The following is a 20,909-nucleotide window of genomic DNA, read 5'->3' as shown; positions in this document are numbered from 1 at the left end:
GAATGAAATCAACGGGGTGAGCTCAACGAACTCAGCGGATATCTAGTAGACATGTATAGTAAACTATCCCTAACAGTAATAATCATGTAAGTACAGCCTCCTGAAGGGATAGTAAGAAATGCAAAACTGAAAGAACGGAAGAGCTGTACATACCAGAATCTCCTACCAAAATGCATCAGGCCTCCTGTATATGCATGTCAAACATATGCAACAATCAAAATGTAGCAAGCATAAGTGCAATCCATGCAGTATGCACATGATGCAATGACATGGTCACCCCTGACGTCAGTCAGCCACCGTCACCACGATGGTGAGATCGAGTGGGTAGGGCTATGACAACTGTGCACTCTGTCATCACTGCTCCTGAGTGACCGAGTGGACAGGATGCTGTCGGAGTACACCTATATATCCTCCTACCCCAAGTCATATGGGGGAGCAATGCTCTCATCTCCTCGTCTCATAATACGAAGGAGGGATCCCTGTCATGCTACCACACTGCGGAACCACTACCCCTGAGCGGCCGAGCGGAGCCTTGACAGAGCAACTGCACACACCCTCCTGATGTACCACTAACCCATGAGTGGCAGTGTGTGCAGATCATGTAACTGGCGACGGGCTCAGACTACAAAGGAGCCGATGATCGCCAGCATGCAATCATGCAAAATGGTGCATGACGCTAATGCATACAAGGTATATCTAGTGTATAGACAATGCCCAATAAAGAACGGTATATCACTACTTTGATGAACCTATATACGCATGGCAAGTATCAATATGCTAAGGAACTAAACAGGTATCAGGTAAGAATGATATACAACATATATGAGCAAGTAGTGATATACCAAGGCATATATAGAAGCATAACAGAAATTACTACCAGCTATAGCTAAACTATACCTGTCAAATAACTTATCTACAAAAGATAAGACAAGAAACCCGCCTTAGATAGTGGTCCGTATCCGAAAAGAACCTCCGTCCAAAAATCCGGTTCAATATCCTGAAATTAGAATAAATAACATTTCTAATTACAACGATATATAAATTTTCCTATCAATAAAACCTTAGCCGATTAACCTAACCCAGGGTTAACTAATCCAATTAGATCCGCAATCTAATGGTTATTTCTGGATCCAAACCAACAATAAGTTAATAGATCCAATCAAAACAAACAGTAACCAAAAATCTAATTGATTCCATAACCTCACAAACCCACACCTATGACAACACACTACTATGACAAAAACCTTCAATGCATTCAACAAATTCTTTTTATTCTCTTTCTCTATTATCTTCATTTGTTGTAAAAGACTTCTCCGCCTCTGACATATTCTTGAGTGGATGGTTTATTGTGCATAGGTCTTAGAGTAACAATATGAAATTGTGAACCAAGTAAATGATTATGTCTCTTATTTTATATTTTATTTATTTTACTTATATCAATGTTCTTACTAAGTAATTAGTAAGAGAAAATTATATTTAATTTGCAGATTCGCTGTGCACCCTCTCCTCCAGCAACCAAAACATTTCCGCAGCACTAACAATAAAAGAGGTGCAAGGGGAGCACACAAGGAAAAACCAATTATCTCTAATAAAAAGCTCTTGCTCTCTTGATTCTCCCTAACAAATTATTTTTAGTTACTTTTATTTGCTTTATATTTGGGGTTAAGGCCTTTACCTTATAATTGTTGCAAATCTTTTATTACACTTATTTCTTATTTCCTGTTAAAAAAAAACTTTATCTTTGCTTTCAAAAGGTTTCGCGAATGAGAAAGTTAATGATTTTTTATCATTGACTCTCTTTATGAGTCCATACCTCATGGAGTATGAATTATGATTTCAATGTCTCTAGTGTATAATTGAGTTGGTTAGTATAGGATAGATTTGTTAAAGTGGACGAAGGATCGAATCTAGGTAAAGCCGAGGCAATGCCTTCCTCGTATGACCAATTATAGCTTCTCGTAATTTTCTGATTTACCTTCTTATAAATAGTAGTCAATGGGGCTAACTGAGATTTATCATTCGATTTACCTCTTCATAAATAGTCGTAAGACCGATCGTAATGAATTCCACCTTTTACTGAAATGAATCATGATTTCAAACCATATAAAAAGCCAAATCTTATATTACTTTCATCATTTATTGCATATTTACATTTATGCTACTATTGATATAATTAATTGATTTATATCATTTCTTTTAATTGCTTTTAAGTTGAAAACTTTCTTTTTCCTATTCACTCATTCCTCTAGTGTATTATGTGATTCTACCATCTACATATGTATTTTTAGTGAAAGTTGGACTGTGTTAGAGATTTTCAATCTGTTAAGATGATAGACTGGTCCATCCCAATCTATCAGATTTTTAACGAGCTAGCCTATAATAATTTTGACAAAATATATTATATGAACTTAAATTAGTCAAAATTAAAATAAATAAATATCAAGACCAAATATATTATGTTCAAGTATTAATTTTGGCTAGCCTCCGAGCCATAATTGAGTTAATTATCGCTCAACAAATTTGTTGTAGTGGATAAAGGTCAAGTCTCGATGAAATCAAAGTAATGCTTTCTCCTGTAGTGACCAACTATAGTTTTCCGATTTACTTCCTCACAGGTAGTCATGGGATCGATCATGTGAGACTACTAGGATGACAGATTTTACTTTTTGCTACAGTATTAATTTTGGCTAAAATTGTTATATAACTTTTTAAAACTTAAACAACAAAACTAAGACCAAGACCCATAGGATGACTCTAGGGGAGCCATGGAACACAACACAACCATCTTACTATTTATCTTCTGTAAAAGATGGAATCCGTCATCCCAGCGGCTCTACACAGTTGTCTCCATGATCATTTATGAGAAGGTAAATTAAGAAACTATAATTGGACCATCTTCTTTCTATTTATCAACTAATAATCTAAGCATTTTAATAAATTTAATTTTTCTTTCACATAAAAAATATCTTTATTTGTTATTTTAGACAATTATGCTTCTAAAAAAAAGATTATATTTTGAAAGGGACGAGCCGACGCACGTGCTCGGTGGTCCGCTTCTTCCGCAACGCCACCACCCAACCATCAATCTCAACCTTCTAATTTTGTCTCCTCAGCGCAGGATTAATCCCATCCGTCCATTCGACGACGATGGGCATTCATCCGACGGCGGCTCGTGTCCCGAGGTCGTTGGGAATGGGCGGGCGGAGAGGCGTCGCCTTCTTCCAACCGTCGCTTTTCCTCGCTCCTCTCTCCAAATCCCTCCCGCTCCCACCGCACCAACCTCTTCCCTTCCCCTCCCCTCCCCTCCCGCCTCCGGGCTCTTCTTCTGCGCTCAGTCGCCGACCGATTGATCGTTTTCCGCAGGGACGCCGCGGCTGGCGGGATTTTAGGGTATGAGATTACTTTTCCGTGGTGTTGTTTGTTCCAGCTCTTGGATCTCCGGTAGAACGATTTGTTGGTTGTTGTTTCTGTCTCGTTTCGGATCCGAGGGTTTCATTGTTTTTATAAATGATCTGAAAGTTTCCTCCTTGGAGACAAAACTATTTATGAATTATGAACGAGGTGGAGATGATTCCATCGCGAAATTAAATTTTGTACTGGATCAACCATTTTTTTATGTTCTTTTCTATCCTTTATTGCTGCTATAACAATTAAAGGCTGAGATTTGTATAAATTGTCTCTCAAGTAGGATCATTTTTCAGTTTAGGATCGTTTTCCATCCTAATTTGATTCCGCCTGTCATTTTACTGTTCTACAATCATCATTTTAATTGCCTTTCAGATGATATTATTCAAGAACAATGCAAAATTTGTCCTTTGTGGTATTAGTTTGGAATTCACAATAAAGAAGTACTCTTGTCCTTCTTATGCTAGGAAATAAATTGTGCAATCCTCTTCAAAAATTATTTGTTCACCGCTCTTGTTTACCTTGGAAGATCGTGCTTTGGTTTGACCTGCCGTTCTCCGTCACCATGCAAGGATTTCTGAGGGATGAAGTTGGTACAAATGAAATGCCGTGCAACATGATTTCTTCAGATGTCAAAGAAAATTTATCCACGCCAATGTCATCGAGAACTCCAAGCATGGACAGTTCTATGACTGAGGCTATGGAATTCCAAACTGATGGCGTTAGGGAGCCTTCAATTGAGAAGCTATATGATAATGTATGTGAGTTGGAGGGCTCTTATGATGGATCAGTGTCATGGCAGAGCTATGGATCAGATAGTGAAGAGTCCAGGATTGACTCAGAGTTGTGTCATCTTGTAGGTGGTGAAGCTATTCAAGCAATTGAAGCGCAAGAAGATAGAAATGTAACCAATGTAGTAGCCCAAGTGAAAAATAGGCCAACTGAAAAGAAATTTGTGAGTAATTTAAAATCCCTGCCCACCAATACATCTTCTGGATCATCAAAGAAGCTCAAAAGACCACCTCAGTTGCGACACAACCCTGATAAATACTTGAAATCCTTTACAAAGGAGAAAAGATCACCACAGAATGATGGCAAAAATGTAGCAAAAAGTGGCTTAGGATCACCACAGAAAGATGATAAAACTATAGCAAAGAATGGCTTAAAATCTCCACAGAAGGATGATAAAACTGCAGAAAAGAGTGGCTTAAGGTCACCACAGATGGACAATAAGACTGTGGCAAACAAAGGTTATGTAATTGGGCATATGAAAAAACAGAATAAGCATCGTACAAAAGAGGCAAATTCAGATAATGGATCTGATGATCTATCAGAAGGAGGGCTGGATAACCCTGACCTTGGACCTTTCCTTCTTAAAAAAGCCAAGGATTTGATTGCTTCAAACAATCTCAAAAAGAGCTCTGAAATATGCTCTCAGAGCAGCCAAGTCATTTGAGAAATGTATTGGTGTGAAACCGAGCTTAGACTTGGTCATGAGCTTGCATGTTGTAGCAGCAATCTATTGCAACTTGGGACAGTTTGCTGAGGCTGTTCCTGTTCTTCAGCAATCTGTCAGCATTCCAGTTCCTGAAGAGAGCCAAGAACATGCTCTTGCCAAATTTTCTGGTTATATGCAGCTGGGTGACACTTACGCCATGTTGGGGCTCCTAGAGAGTTCAATATACTGCTACGAGGAAGGATTAGAAATCCAGAAGCAGGCCTTGGGTGATATGGATCCTCGAGTTGGTGAAACTTGTCGCTACTTAGCTGAAGCTCATGTCCAAGCACTGCAATTTGAACAGGCTGAGAGGTTGTGCCAAAAGGCTCTTGACATCCATAAATTGAATGGGGAAACTACATCTGTAGAAGAGGCAGCAGATAGGAGACTCATGGGTCTCATTTGTGATACCAAGGGGGACCATGAAGCAGCTTTGGAGCATTTAGTCTTGGCTAGCATGGGTTTGGCGTCCAATGGTCAGGAAACTGAAGTGGCTTCAGTTGATATCAGCATAGGTGACATCTATCTCTCAGTGGCACGATATGACGAAGCTGTGTTTTCATACAGGAAAGCACTCACTGCATTCAAGGCATCCAAAGGGGAGAACCATCCTGCTGTTGCTTCTGTATTTGTACGTCTTGCTGATTTGTATAATAGGATAGGAAAGTTCAGGGAATCAAAATGCTACTGTGAAAGTGCTCTCCGAATATATAATAAGCCAATTCGTGGTTCATCGTCGGAGGAAATTGCCACTGGTTTGACGAATGTCTCGTCGATATTTGAGTCAATGAATGAACATGAACAGGCACTTAAGTTACTACAGAAGGCTGTGAAGATGTATAAGAATTCTCCAGGTCAACAAAGCACCATTGCTGGAATTGAAGCACAGATAGGGGTTCTGCACTACATTATAGGGAACTACGAGGAGTCTTACCTTTCATTGGAGAATGCTATAACCAAGCTACGGGCATGTGGGGAGAAGAAGTCTGCTTTTTTTGGAGTTGTTTTGAATCAGATGGGCCTTGCTTGTATTCAGAGGTTTGCAATTAGTGAAGCTGCAAAATTTTTTGATGAAGCCAGGAGCATTCTTGAACAAGAGTGCGGTCCATACCATCCAGACACATTAGGAGTGTACAGCAATCTAGCAGGAGCATATGATGCTATGGGAAGGTATGCTTTCATTAATGACTGTCACGTGTCCCTTTTTTATCCATGGTTTGTTCTCATAACACATCTGAAGTTCTGGTGCCTTCCAATATGATTAAGTCATCATGATACAGTCATGTTCTCTAATTTGTATGGCCAAGCGTGCACATTTCCCATTGTTTTACTTTATATTTCACATTATCTACTTAAGTTCTATATGAAAGCATCTAACTGGGGAGGTGTGGAACTCTCTGTAAAAGATAAATTATTCTAAAGGTTGAATGAAGAGGCCAGATTAAGATTCAGTAGATACATTGAGAGATTTGAGGTGAACCCATCCTTTTAGCAAAAGGGGAAGGAGATATAGTTGCCCAAACTAGACCTCTGTAGTTTTTCTTTTCATTTATATCTAGCAATAGTGATATTGTCATTAGTTAAAATATGGCAGATGATCAAAGGGTGTGTTTGTTTGCTTGTTGTTGCAGGTATGATGAAGCCATTGAGATTCTCGAGTATGTTGTTGGGTTGAGGGAGGAAAAGCTTGGAACGGCCAGCCCAGATGTAAATGATGAGAAGAGGAGGTTGGCCGAGCTGCTGAAGGAGAACGGCCGAGTGAGGAACCGGAAATCAAGGTCCTTGGAAACACTGTTCGACAAGAATGTTCTTGGTAAAAAGAAAGCAGTTGCTTCTGCAGTATGAAACAACTTTTTGAAGGCTCCTTAGAACGCATGTAATGTGCATTTGCTGGATTGTTGGTTTACCTTGTGCTTGAAGAACAATACGTTGAATATTGTGTACATTTGTACTTATAGAGGGTGTACAGATTCTTGTCCAATTGTTGAGAGGAAACAGTGGAACTTTTATCCTTATGAACTGGCTTATTTTGGATTTTACATGAGAATTTTTATCTTTCTCAAGTAAAGTGCTCTTCAAATACCTCAATTTTTGCATCCATTATTTCTAGTATTGTGTACAGATAAAAACTATTGTAATGCTTGTCAAAATGTAGTTCATCACAATTGACATTCTGAAAGAATTTTTAAACTGTCACAAAATTGTGACACAATACTTCAGCATTAGTTGTCATGGATGGTTGAAATCTACAATGGATCAATGTGATGGTAGATATCCTTGAAATTTTAAAACTATTCTACTATCAAAGATACAAGATTATTGATCATGACTAATCAATCTGTGATGGAATTTGTTATTCTAATGTATCTAAAAAACTTTTTTTAAAAAATAAATAAATTATATCATGTCGCAAAAATAGGTACTTGTAATGATGTAATTAGACAAAATTAAAAATATTGTTTTAAAAAATAATTTTTTCTAAATAGATTTATAGAAAATATCATTACGGATACAATAAACAAGGCAGAGGGCAAGTGACAAAGTATGAGTGGTACAAACAGAAACATCTAGAGTCAATTTGTAATAAGGACATCTAGAGTAAAATTGCATTTGTGAAGTGCTGATGGAGAGTTCTTGTGGATGCCAAATGCGAAGGATTATTGTCAAAAGACACATGCTAGTCTTTATGTCATACCTCTTAGCTTTTTGAGAATAACAAATGTTGTAGGCTTTGCTTCTCATTGTATCCAATGAAGATGCACTTTCAGATTTGTCATACCACGAGTATGAGGCTTTCTCATATGGTGTGCAGTCTTTCAAGATTTTTGTTAGAGAACAAATAATAAAATAACCTACACAAGAAACAGCTTTTGCTCAAAATTCATTTGATAAATTTTTTCTTTTTAGTATGCATCTTATACTTCTAATAATAGTTTTATTTTTTCTTTCACTTATATCATTTTGTTGTGGTATAAAATGAGGTGTCAACTCATACCTTATACCATATTCTCTAAAATATTTCTCAACTTCATTTGAACTATATTCGTCACCACAATTAGTTCTCAAAGTTTTGATACAAAGCCCAATATAATTCTCAACTTCAACTTTAAAGTCTTTAAAAACTTGCTTGCTTGTGATTTTTCTTGAAAAATTTAATCCATACCTTCCTTGTGAAGTCATCAATGAAAGTAGTGGAAAACTTGCTTCCATCAAGTGATTCTATTGACATATTTCCACAAAGGTCAAAATGAACAAGCTCTAATAGACTTTTTGCTCTCCAAGATGCTTGTTATGGGAATGGATCTTTGTGCCGCTTTCCAAGTTGGAATGCTTCAAAAACTTCTTCAATCTTGGCAGTCGATAACTTTAAACTTTCATAATTTAAATGGCAGTCCTTTTTATAACCAAGTTTGAGATCACACTAATCTTTATAATAATTCATTACTTTTTGATATAGTAGAAATATTATGATACATATGTAAATCATACATCTTTTTCAAGATGACCAACACTAAATAAATTATTTTTTAAATTAAAATAATAAATTTCTAATTTTTTAAAATATTTTCAAACTTAATTTTAAAATAAATTTTATCAATATTTCAATTTTATGAGTCATCAATCATCACTTGATCAATTTTAAAATATTTATATTTTATTCTTCTAAAAATTAAAATTAGTTCCGCTGTCTTGCCTACTGTTGGAAGTTGGAATAGGCTGGTCTTCATTCAAATGTTGCTTGTGGCCCATTGAACCATCTCCACGGGCATAGCAGAGTTGTACTCGAATGTAGTGTAATCGAACCAAAGCGAGTCGAATAGCAAGAGGCTTGAGCTCAAACTCGATTTATTTTTCCTAAGTTCGAGTTGGCTCGAATTCAATTCAAACTTTATTCTTAAATTCAAACTCGGTTCTTAATAAAATTAAATAGTTTGCAAATGACTCGAGTTCGGTTCGAAAATAATTCGTTTAAAAGTTAAACGAGTTTAGTTCGAGTTCGATTCGAAAATGATTTATTTAAAACTTAAATGAAGCTTAGTTCGAGCTTGATTCAAAAATGATTAATTTAAAAGTTTTCGAACAAGTTTAGTTCAAACTCTTCTGGTCTCTATATGAATATGTTATAAACTCATGAATAAATATTAAATAAACCTCGTGATGAATATGTTCATGAGTTAAATTAATTAACAAACACATTCTGAACGATTTAACTCATTTTTCTAATGACTATATTCGTAAATTCATGAAACTGAGTTGATTATACAAATACGATTAAACTTAAATTTAATTTGATGATATTTTTAAAATTAAATTAAATTTTTTAATTTATCTTTTTATAAATAATCAAAAGAGCGACCACAGATTCATTTACCAACCTCTTTTACGTAATAGAATTGCTGCACACTGAGCTAAACCATCGCGGTTCGTGTTGCGCGGGCGGACCGGCAGAGGCGGAGCGACCGATGGAGGGACAACCGAACTTTACAAGCAAGCCGAGAAGCTTCTTTGGTAGACATTCTTCCCATCCTCCATCTGAGGGCGAGGCGGTGCCCTATTTAGCGGAGATTTCCACGCTCTGAGAAAGGCGCGGGGGAGCAGATCCTCAGCCTCTTCTAGAAGAATCATCAGCCTCCCATGGTCTCCTCGCTGCTCTTCTCCCCGGGAATGCTCCTCTCCAGTGAGACGCCGCATCGACTCTCCGCCGTCGCCCGCCCGTCTCCCTGCCGCTCCAGGCCTTCCAAGTGGCCGAGATTCCCGCCTTCCGCTTCCTCTTCCAAAGCTTCTTGGGCTGATCTGAGTGGCAGCTCGAATGACGGCGTCGGAGGCTGGTTCCTCCCTAGACGCCGGACGATCGAGGAAATGAAATGTGGTAAGCAATTTAATCGGATTATACTTGTTCATTTTCGGGTTCTCTAGGAGTAAAATGAAGTAGAGATTAACTGAACCTCTCAACTGTTTTCTGGTTGCAGCGGGGCCGATACTTCACTTCGTTAGCATTGGGGCTTCTGCAGCGATTGTTTTGGCCGCGCTCACGTATTTCTGTCAGTTAAAGAAAGGTTTCTGATCTACGAGTCCTTTTCGCTGTCTTGTTCACATCTTATTATCTATCTATTTATGCAATTATTCCTACTGGTTGAATAATGTAGATTAGTTCCTTACTGGTTGAATTTTATCGCAATGTAGATTAGTTCTCTGAGCAAATATCCTTCAAATAATGTTGTTGAGATCATAAATCCAACAGAATTCTTTTTTTTTTTTTCCATCTTATGTGGGTTGAGGTTGTTACCTTGAAGTTCTGTTCTCCATCGTTGTTTTCTGCAGTCTTCTTTTTAAATGCTAATTTCTTTGATAAATTCTTTTGTCAGAATAACCTTCTCCTATGCATTATATTCATGGTTACTTTCCTCTTACTGGAATATATAGTTAATTAACATATTGTTAAATAACATAACTGCTAGATTAGATGTAATATTAACATCAACATTTGTTCCTTTTATTGATTAGTAGTTTACTCCATTACTCAGGATGATGGAGATCACACATCTAATGGTGAAATAAATTGACATTCTATCAATTTGTTAAGAATATACATGATTATCTGTTCACTCCTTCCTATTTGTTCTTATTTTTCTTCCAGTGTGATTCTTGCTATTACAGTAGAACAATTCACTAGATAACAGCTGGCAAGTGCATTTACTGATTAAATTCTGTGCTATCAGCTTGAGCCATTGAGTTTGCCTTTGTTTTATGTATGTTTTCTGATGCATCGATTGGTTTCATTTGCTTTCAAGTAAATTTGCTTATGAGGAAACTTACTGTAACATATTTATGGAGCAAACTGTGGAGATTCTGTATCATTCTCACATTGCATTGCCTGCTGCTTCCTTTCTAGTATCCATCCATTTCTCTTGATTGGGAAAGCCTTCTGCTTGTGGTTTTAGAACTTCAAAGAATTTTATTAGTGTTATATCATTTATAATATTGTTTATTGGGATTTTATCTACAATAAACTGGAAATTTGTATATTCTTGTGTAGTATCTGGTTTTGACATTTTGACAAAATACATTATGTTCTGCAGGCTTTAAGTTTTGCTTTACTATTCCGCCAAATGTGATTCAAGAGAAATTGATGCCATTAACATCTGAAAAACATCCAGAAGGGGATGTTGCATCCTCCAAATCTGATGTTGATGAGATTTTAGAGTCCAAGGTTGAGGAAGAAGTGGAGTTGAAAGGGAATGCTTCAGCAGGTTTATGATAGTTACTCTTCTTCAGATGTATTTAACTAAAACTATTGATTTCATGGCTTATTAATTGTCTGTTGTAGTATTTGCATGATAAGGATGTGTGTGAATCATTAGAGTGCATACATTTTTCTATTGGTTGTCATCTTGGATATAGGCAATAGTGACCGGTGAGGAAATTGTCCTAGTGGGGCCATTAAATGTAAGAGCAATAACTTTAATATGGATATATTAGATAATACACAGATGAGAATGATGATGAGCAAAGATGAGCATAACAAACACAAACTTTAACAGAGATAATATAACGAGAGCAGTGGCAAGCGGCAATGACGAGGGGTAAATGACAGAACAGCACAACTCGATAACCAAACTAGGTTTTGGTGATGGGGTTGTCAACGCTCTTGCTGACTACCAGCGAGTAGAGAACATGAACTAAAACAATGAATGAGAGATGAGAGAGTGTTTCAACTCAAACCAAACCTAGCTTATTATTCTGATTCAATTTTGTTTCTTTGACCTAATCAGCTTGATTTGGTTTGAATTGACAGGATGAAAAACAAATACTTCAGTTTCTGTTTGATTATCTGTGATCCAAATCAGAGATAAAAATTAAATTTATTATTATTTTTTTAAAAATTATTTTTCATTGATGTTTATTGTGAATCATTCAATATTTTTATAAATTTTTTTTATCAAAAATATAAAATTTCAATTTAGCTTTTATGTTCTATTTTATAAGATAAAATGTAGTCAATAAAACATATAACTTAATAATAAAACTAAAAAAAATATAACGGCACATGTGCAAATTCAGTTGAATCTTCAGGTTGATTTTGATTCAGTTTACATGCTTATTTGACTTGTTGATTGGTTTTTGGAGATTGGTACAGAAAATTTTGGTTTGATTTAATTTGATTTGGTTTGGTTTGGTCGAACCAAATTGACATCTCTAGAGAGCATTGTAGTTTATGTAAAAAATTAAAACAATTAATTTATTTTCCTTAATTAATCTATATATCAGTAATATATAAATTTATATGTAACTAATATGTATTTCTAATATTTCCTTGTTAAATCCAGTGGGGTAGATATGCCCCTGTACAGGAGTATATACCACTGGATTTATTATTATTATTATTATTATTATTATTATTATTATTTCAGTCTTGTTATTTGTTTACTTAAAATTTTATGTGATATGCTAGTTTTTGTGCTTACTTTGTTTTTGTTTTCTTTGAATGTTAAAGAACCTGGAGGGAGAAAAGAAGTTGCTATTCCAGTTGCACCCGACATCATTCAACAGGAAGCTGTATCTGTCTTGATAAAGCTGAAGGTTTGTTGCCAGAAGCCTACAACCCCAGGGTTCTTTGTTGAGTTTTCTGAACAATGCATGTTAGTGAAACTGCATTGCAGATACACAAAGCACATGACCATATTTTAGCTTTGGAGTTCAGACATCAGATGAGTTATAATCTAATTGCTATGGACCACGTTCTGTATGGACAATTAAATGCTTTTATCCTATTAGTAGAAATCTGACTTAGTATGATGTTGCATGCATCTCCAATTTTCTGTCTCACTACTCTTAAGTCTTGAATGATTGTGAAAAAGTCCGACCACTACATTGTCCCATTAATATCAAACAAAATGCAAATGCATTAAACAGAACCATGTTCAGTCGGATATCTATCCTTTGATGTTGGATTTCTTTTGTCTATATTAACTGTTAAGTTGTTTGTGTGGCATCTGTTGTATAGATCATGCTTATTTCAATTTTTGAGCTATAAAAGTATGACTTTCCATGTGCACTCCAAGAAGTTACTCTATTAATTGACTTTATTAGCCTTTAGAAATCATCTCAAGTGGATTTATTTAGGTGATTTTCTTAGTACATATAAGTAGATGAAGATAATGATTGTACATTATCAGAGTCAAGAGTTGTTATCATTTTTTGACAGAAGTTACATATAAGTAGATGAAGATAATGGTTGTACATTATCAGAGTCAAGAGTTGTTATCATTTTTGGACAGAAGTCTTGCATAAATTACATGCATCGGCCTTGGAGTTTGGGGTGTTCTATGTACCCAGCCAATTAGAGATTTGGTACTTCAATCCGTAATTTAAAGGACATGATATAATTAATCAAATCAAGTAAAAAGTAAAATTCATGTGACAATTATTTTGAATTTCCATGCAGAAAAGTAATATCTTTTGTTTTGATTTTGATTTTAGTTTTACACTTAAATTTGCTTCATGGGATGAAAAGAAAATGGTGATTTTGTTATCCAAGGATTTACATGTAATATCCAAGTCCAAGTGGGTTGGACGTAGTTTACTCAAAAATAATATTGGGAGTTTAGTTGATCTACAGGTGCCAGTTTGTCTAAGTCCTTTGCATTCTCCAGATTATGGAAGATGATGTCATTGCTGAGGAATTGTGTACCAGGAGCGAATATGCAAGATGGTTTGTCAAAATCAATTGTTTAGAAAGGTTGTTTAAAAAACAGAACTCTAGCTGAAGTCATCTACCAGAAATCCTTTCTTTATAATAGTTATTTATGGAATTACCACCAATAAATTTTTGATTCATCTTCTGCATACTATACAGGAACCCAAAATACAAGATACTCTCAAAGCCTGTGATTGTTGGTCCAGTCACTACATTCTTTGACGATGTGAATCCTGACAACCCTGATTTTTGGTACATTCAGTGTAAGTTTCATGAAATTGTGTTAATGATACAGAGACTATATTGACCTTGGTTCTAATGTATTAATTTAAAACAAAAGCACTTGCAGAAGCCGGCATAGTCCACAGCAAGCTCTCTGCTTTAACCTCTACTAGCACATTTGACAATGGTGTTGTTAGCGGCAAAAAAAATTTTCAATTTTTACCACAAAGGTACACTAGACAGTATCCATCTTTTTTTTTATCTTTTTAGGTGTCAACCAAATAATTTTCTTATTTGCTTGGTAGTTTCCTATCACGATTTGATCTGCTAAACTGGAAAGCTCTCTTAGAATATTCACTTCCCTCTAAATTTGATGAGGTAAGACGTAACTCACTTTTATTGTTTGCTTGTCGAAGCGAATATGTGAACCATAGTTTGCTCTTCATGTGATAGTGTTCTGACTTATTTACAGTCCAGATGTTAAGAAATGAAGTGAACTTTCTCGATATTACCACCGATAGAGATGTATCACCACATATATTGGTAGATCTGATGGCTGGTGACAACAGCATAACAAGAAGAACTTTTGGTATATGCTTCACTTCACTCTTGTTGAATACCTTTTATATTGCCCTGCAGCTTCCCCCAAAATACTAGCTATTTCCTGTCCTAAAAGAAATGTCCTGAATCTGATCATCAGTGTTTACCTGAACTGCATGGGTATTATTTGGTCTATCCTCCATTGAACTCTATGATTGACATAGTAGTGTTTTTGAGATATCTTAAAATGGAGTAAAATGTGGTATATTTTTTGGAGATAATATATAATTGTCTTAAATATAAAATATATAAAAAAGACTTTGTTTTTATAAGAAAATAGGACACTTCCAAGGATATTTTAGATGGACTGATTTACTATGGATTGGACACTTTGTTTTATCATCTAAATTATGTAAGCTTTTCCCACTTGGACTCTTATATAATTTTACTACAACTGTGGGAGTTGCACTTGCATCTTCAATTTTTGAAGCTAGCATCTATTTTTATGCAATTAAGAGTTTTGAACTACCTGTGTAATATGCTCGATATAATGGCCAGTAATCATTGGATCCTTGATCTGGATAATCTTCCTGTTCAGTTCTGATATTTTTGCCTCACCAGATATCTTAGCTTTTCTGAGTTGGTATTTTGTTCATCTTGGGTTGTAGTTGTTGATGCACTCTGGATTGTGTTTGCAGCTCAATATTCATGGTTTATTGTGCTTCAAATATGTTTGCAGGTAACATTAGACGACTTCAACGATGCAAACCTGTGACCAAAGCACAAGCAGCAGTAGTATTGACTAGTGGCAGAATGGCAGAAGCAATTCAACATGAAATATCAAGACTCGAGGCTGAAAAGATGTCTAGGCTACATGACGAGGAGGAAATCAGATCTGAGTTGATACAAAAAGGTGATATACAGAGGTTTTGGGAGGGGGAGCTAGAAAAAGAACAAGATCGATTTTTAGTGGTTGAAAAGGAACTCAAAGTTGCATTGCTCAGCATGCAGGATGAGAAAAAAGCTTTAAATGACAGTCTAATTGACTATGTAAAAGAGAAAGGAGCACTCGCTTGTCGTGAAAAACTGCAAAAATGTCTGAAAGAGGAAGTTGATCAAATGTATGATAAGCTCGCGAGTGAGAGAGCTGATCTTTTATCTGAGCAGCAAAATTTGGAAAGATATTCTGCTGAACTATGTGGAAAGCAGAATGTTGTTGTTGAAGCCAAATCAATCTTGGAAGCCGAAAAAGAAGCTATCAGGCTTGTTCGGTGAGTCATTCTGATTCTTAGTTTTGCTAAAATGATGGAACAGTTAATTTGTTTTCCATTGTTCAATGTGTTCATCCACTATTTAGCTAACTTTGTGACTGACCAAGGTAGAAATGACTTAGTAGTATCATCACCTTTAAAATATTTCTTTTAACTAGATAGAACCTATTTGAGTGATGGAACCATAGGTTAAAATCTACCGCTGTTTCGCTTGGTATGGGTACTAGGCGAAACAACTCATTTCGCTTGCAAACCGACACCGACACAAGCGGTACCGGCGTGCAACGCTTTCGGAGGCGTCGTTCGGATCCAACAACACGTTTAGAGGTGTCGCTCAAGTTCAGCGAAGGGTCCGGAGGCGTCGCGCGGGACCAACGATGTGCCCTGAGGCATATTGCAGGACCGGCGACGCCTTCGGATGTGTCGTGTAGGCCGCGGCGTGCCCGCAGTCATGGCGGTGCGGAATAGGTAAGGTTAACTTAGGTTTAATTAGGTTAATAATTTTAATCAATTCCTAATTATGATTGAGATAATTTAAATAGACTTAATTAAAATCTAATAAAATTATCCTATTAATTTAGTGTATATATATTTTTTTATTTTTTAATATTTAAATTAATTTTTTTTATTTTTAATTAATATATTTTATTTTTAAAAATATCGAAACTATATTGATACGGCACGATATGCTACCGAAATTGTATCATTTCAGTTCAGGATAGAAACCTCGGCACGGTTCGAGATTTTAAACTATGAATGGAACCTTGTTGATCTGGACTCTAGGTAAGCAGATCTGTTTGCAAAGCTATTTGAAATATAAAACATTACTTTTTTATTGACCTCACAATTTCTCTTCATTAGTTTGTATGATTTAGTACCAGATAGAGTGGAGTCCAATGGCTCATAAATCTGCAAAAGTGAATATCTTAATGAGCTATTCATTGCTCCTTATGCATAAAAAGTATCAAGCATTTTGTCCATCTTATTTTGCGTGCTGTTCATTTACCTTAGCATCAAACTTGTGGAATGGAGCTGGGCTTGCATATCATATGATGGGTCTTCCGTAAAATTGTCAAGATACTAAGTGGCTATGACTAACTTGTAAATTAATGACTAACTTGTAAATTAATGGTAATCTTCCAATTTCATTTTCCACATCAGATTTGTTTTGCTTCATGTGACCTGATCTACGGAAAGCCTTATGTCATGCTTGGTTCACAAAATGGAAAAGGAAGGAATTCTCTTTCTTGGGAGAATATGAATGGAATAGAAATATGTATGCCGTAATTTGGTTAGATCTGTGTAGCTATTACATAGGTTAATGAGAGGAACTGAGCTGAATTACAAGGACCATTTGTTCTCTTAGAAATCGTATCAGAAATGAACAAGTTTTTGTATAAACCAAAGATGTCATTAGCTCTAATTGTTTTTATTTGTTTCATCAAATTGCCATAAACAAATTTGTGAGGTTAAGTTATTTGTGTGACCAATTTATCCTTGACACTACAATGGTTATTGTTCAGGACTGCTTTTAGACAACATCCACATCATATGCCTATATTTTAAGGACAAATGGTAATCGTTAGCTTCTTATTGTAATTGTCACTGACAATGATCATGTTATGAGAACAGTGGATCCTTTCATTGAGATTTGTCTGTTGTGTATAGGTCTTGGGTGGAGGAAGAAGCAATGCAAATGCGGAGTAGAGCTGATGTCCTTGAACAAGCTGTACTGAGATGGCGATACAACAGCGGGTCTGGGCATTCACAGAATTTTTCATCCAACAGTAAGTGCTCAGATTGAAATTAATGTGGTAAACAGCATCGATATCATAGCTTGTATTCGCCTTCTTTTTGTTGGATATTCGTTGCCTTCCATCTATTGAGAGTTTTTGTTTAAGCATGTCAAAACCTGGTTGGCAAATTGTTATTAGGATATCATATCTTGTGGTACCTCCTCATAGCTTAGGTTGGAGTTAGTTTCTTCAAACTTGATGTTGAAGGTTCGACCCTCGGGATTATGGAAGAATAATGCATCCCACTGCTCTTGTTTACGTTTGTCTTGCTGTATTGAGTATCCAAATTTGTAACAAAAAATCATTCATTCGAGTATAAGTTATCTTGTTCGTCAAGATTAGTCGGGAAGAAGAACTGTTGCCAATGATTTTAAGACCACCCTCTAATACACTAGCAAGAAACTTTGTAGTTCATCTCAACTTGAACTAGTAGTCTGATATTATATCCAACTTGCTCAATAGTACCACAGAAACTTTTAGCAATATTGGAAATTCCTGATGGTTGCAAGCTTTGTACTGTGGAGTACTCCATGACCTAGGAGGTGCCATTGTTCTGCTTAGAGGCTATGGGAGATAGTAAGTTATAGAAAAATGAATTTCTCTTGAGAGAGGTATAGAAAGGACTGAGAGATTGTTGTAAAAAGTATGGACAATTAATTTATCTTATATTTATTTATTCTTATATCATATATAGTCGAATTATTCAAGTATCAATCAATTGTATGTTGCATTCAGTCAACTATATCATCGATTAAAACCACTTCTAAGGTTTACTCTTTACCTAAATATTGTCTTATGGATAACCCTTTACACAAGTGCACTTAACTCTCAATATCATCTGAAGTTTTATGTCAAGAGGATCCTCTTTTAGGACTTCTCATGTAAAGAATCCTTACTCTTGTGACTTTCTTATCTACCAAACATTCTATCATCGTTAACTCATTAGGGATTTTATTTGTCAAGTATTCAGTCAATTTTGACTTATCAAGATTTTTTTTATTACACTTGCAATATCTATGCCAAGTAATCTACAACGTATAAGTTCTATCATTATACTTACTAGTATAAGTTCTATGATTATATCAACGTGTAGATTTTAATATGTAAATCATTAATCAATTGGTTGAAAAGCATCGAAGATATAAGCACGGCCCGGAGCCAGCGTGGGCCATGAAGTTGGTTTCTTTTCAAGTCTTTTAAGGTCAGATTTAGGACCATGAACCACAGGCGGAACCACAAAATAAAACTAAAAAAAAAAAAAGTTTGGGGCCACGTCATAAGATACTACGAAGCATATCTAACTAACGTAGAAGAAATATTGAGATTAATTTTATCCTTTTTGGTTTTTTTTTCGCCTCTGGGATATATGGGATATATGGTTGAATTGATTATTGCGGAGTAGATTTGTTGCAATGGATAAGAGTTCTTCGTCGAGATATTTTTTTTTTTTTTGATTTACAAGGGCTATCTGGGCATTTGGCACCAACTAGTCCCCTTGGTTGATCGGCCCTGCCCCACGGCCTTCAACTAGAGTCCCCACCGACCAGCAAGGGTAAATCAGGAGGATTCACTGGCACCTACATTCCAGTCCATTATCAAATTGGGATCCACGTGCCTGACCAGCACAGTCGACTGCCACGTCCCAGGCATTAAACCCAGTGAGACGCACCTCGGAGGAATCGAACCGTGGAAGTGGCCTATGGAGAGGGAATGCGGTTACCAAGTGCGCCACGCCCCTGGGGCAAAATAATAAATAAATAAAATTATTCGTCGAGATAATGTCTTTTCATGTAGTGGTTAATTGTAGTTTTCAATTTACTTCTTCATAAATGATCGTGGAACTGACCCATGTAGAACCGTTGAAATGGTGGATTTTATCTTCTAGCAGTAGAAGAAATATTAGACGTCCAGATCAGGGCATTTGCAAATATCGATTCCGATAGCCACCCAAATTATATAATGAACTGCGCTCTCTCGTTAGTATATACTCAATTGGATTCCAAAGAGGTCAAGTTAGTAAAGGATTTTTATAATATTGCATTATTAAAAGGCTTATCCAAAACATCATTGGGGGGATTCTTCCAAAATATTTTTAAAGAATTTCGCTAAAGTTGGATTATGAATAGGTTTATTTGAATACATTTCTTTCATAGATTTTGTTAGACAATCATTTCTTAAAGTTTAGCGAAAACAGATCTTTTCGTCAATTGCCTTTTTTATTTCATGCCAATGTATGATGCTTTTTTATCCATCTTGGTCTCTAATATTTTGAACACATCACTAATAAATTTTAGTAGGTTCGCTAAGTGTAAATTTGACAAATCTTACTAGTTCAATGGATGTAAAATTATGTTGATCAAAATAATTTTCATCGCCATCTAACCAATTGAGAATACATTAAGGTTGCCCTCGAAGTATAGCTGAGTTGGTTACGATGCAGCAGATTTACAGAAGAGGACAAGCGTTCGAATCCTGACGAAGTCAGGTAATATCTTTCTGTGTCATGACCAACTGCAATTTCTCGATTTACCTCTTCATAAATGATCGTGAGGCAGATCGTGTGGGGTGCAAGATGACGAATTCTACCTTTTTTTTTTTTTCAGAAGAGAATACATTAAGGTCTATAGTTCGACAAATGTAGGGGCATCTATCCTAACATGTAGTTCACCAAAACTAATGAGGTTCTTCGTTGGCACGAGACAATATGATTGTGCCACATGTCATTTTTAAATTTAGTAATATATAAAAAATAACCATTACAATGCTTAAGCACATTCTTAAAATCTAAATTTCACATATATTTAGTGGTGTATGATGTTTTCTCATCAAGTTAATTCAAATATTTATGAATAAAGATAATTATAAACTAATTAAAAATATGATAGATTAAATGAAATGTAGGAGAATATGATATGCTAACATGTAAGTAAAATAATTAAATTGATAATGATATTATTTGGATGAATGATGGCTAAATAAATAAGAAATATTTTATTTGATGAATGATAACTCAACTAAATAGGAAATACTTTTTTTTTATGAATGATGATTGAACTAAAAGGAAAATATTTTTTTGATGAATGATGTCTAAACTAAATTAGAAAAATATGATGATATTTTGATTTTATGAATAAAGTGCTAATATATTATGAATTTGTGAGGAAAAACTAATTAAATATGAGTAATTTAAAATTATGAACTAAATAAAATAAATTCAATTTTGGAAAGAGAAACTAAGTTTATATCAAGATTATATGAGATTCTTTGATGTTAAAGTTTCTTAAGTTTTGAACTAGACTAATAAATAAAGATAGTTAATTAAATAGAGATAATCTGTTCTTTGTTAAATCTAGAAGAGATAATCATTTTCTTATAAATTAAAATATGAAAGCACAATTAAATCTTTTTTATATCGATTTATTCAAAAAATCTAAATTTAATTAATATAAATATGACCAAGTCAAAATCATCTTAGCATT

General features: G+C 35.4%; 2 protein-coding genes across 2 annotated transcripts; both read left to right on the top strand.

Moving 5' to 3' along the window:
- The first annotated feature begins 4,559 nt into the window (after positions 1–4,559).
- LOC141817545 (protein KINESIN LIGHT CHAIN-RELATED 1-like) lies at positions 4,560–6,873 on the top strand. Its single transcript, XM_074705188.1, is given in 3 exon segments — positions 4,560–4,812; positions 4,814–6,073; positions 6,535–6,873. Coding segments are annotated over 3 exon segments (1,659 nt in total). The 5' UTR covers positions 4,560–4,627; the 3' UTR covers positions 6,749–6,873.
- A 2,596-nt stretch (positions 6,874–9,469) lies between these two features.
- On the top strand, positions 9,470–17,688 carry LOC141817546 (uncharacterized). Its single transcript, XM_074705189.1, has 11 exons — positions 9,470–9,773; positions 9,874–9,960; positions 10,984–11,154; positions 12,399–12,484; positions 13,558–13,643; positions 13,761–13,864; positions 13,942–14,053; positions 14,129–14,201; positions 14,301–14,412; positions 15,103–15,634; positions 17,303–17,688. Exons 1-11 carry the CDS (start codon positions 9,539–9,541, stop codon positions 17,436–17,438), a joined length of 1,734 nt encoding a protein of 577 aa, XP_074561290.1. The 5' UTR covers positions 9,470–9,538; the 3' UTR covers positions 17,439–17,688.
- Positions 17,689–20,909: the final 3,221 nt, after the last annotated feature.

The sequence above is a fragment of the Curcuma longa genome, unplaced genomic scaffold (assembly GCF_044706935.1).
Source record: "Curcuma longa cultivar G26 ecotype Majalengka, Jawa Barat unplaced genomic scaffold, ITB_CL_G26_1.1 contig_20954, whole genome shotgun sequence".
Taxonomy (NCBI): Eukaryota; Viridiplantae; Streptophyta; class Magnoliopsida; order Zingiberales; family Zingiberaceae; genus Curcuma; species Curcuma longa.
Note: the sequence above shows the minus strand (reverse complement) of the source record. Positions and strands in the feature narration are given on the sequence as shown.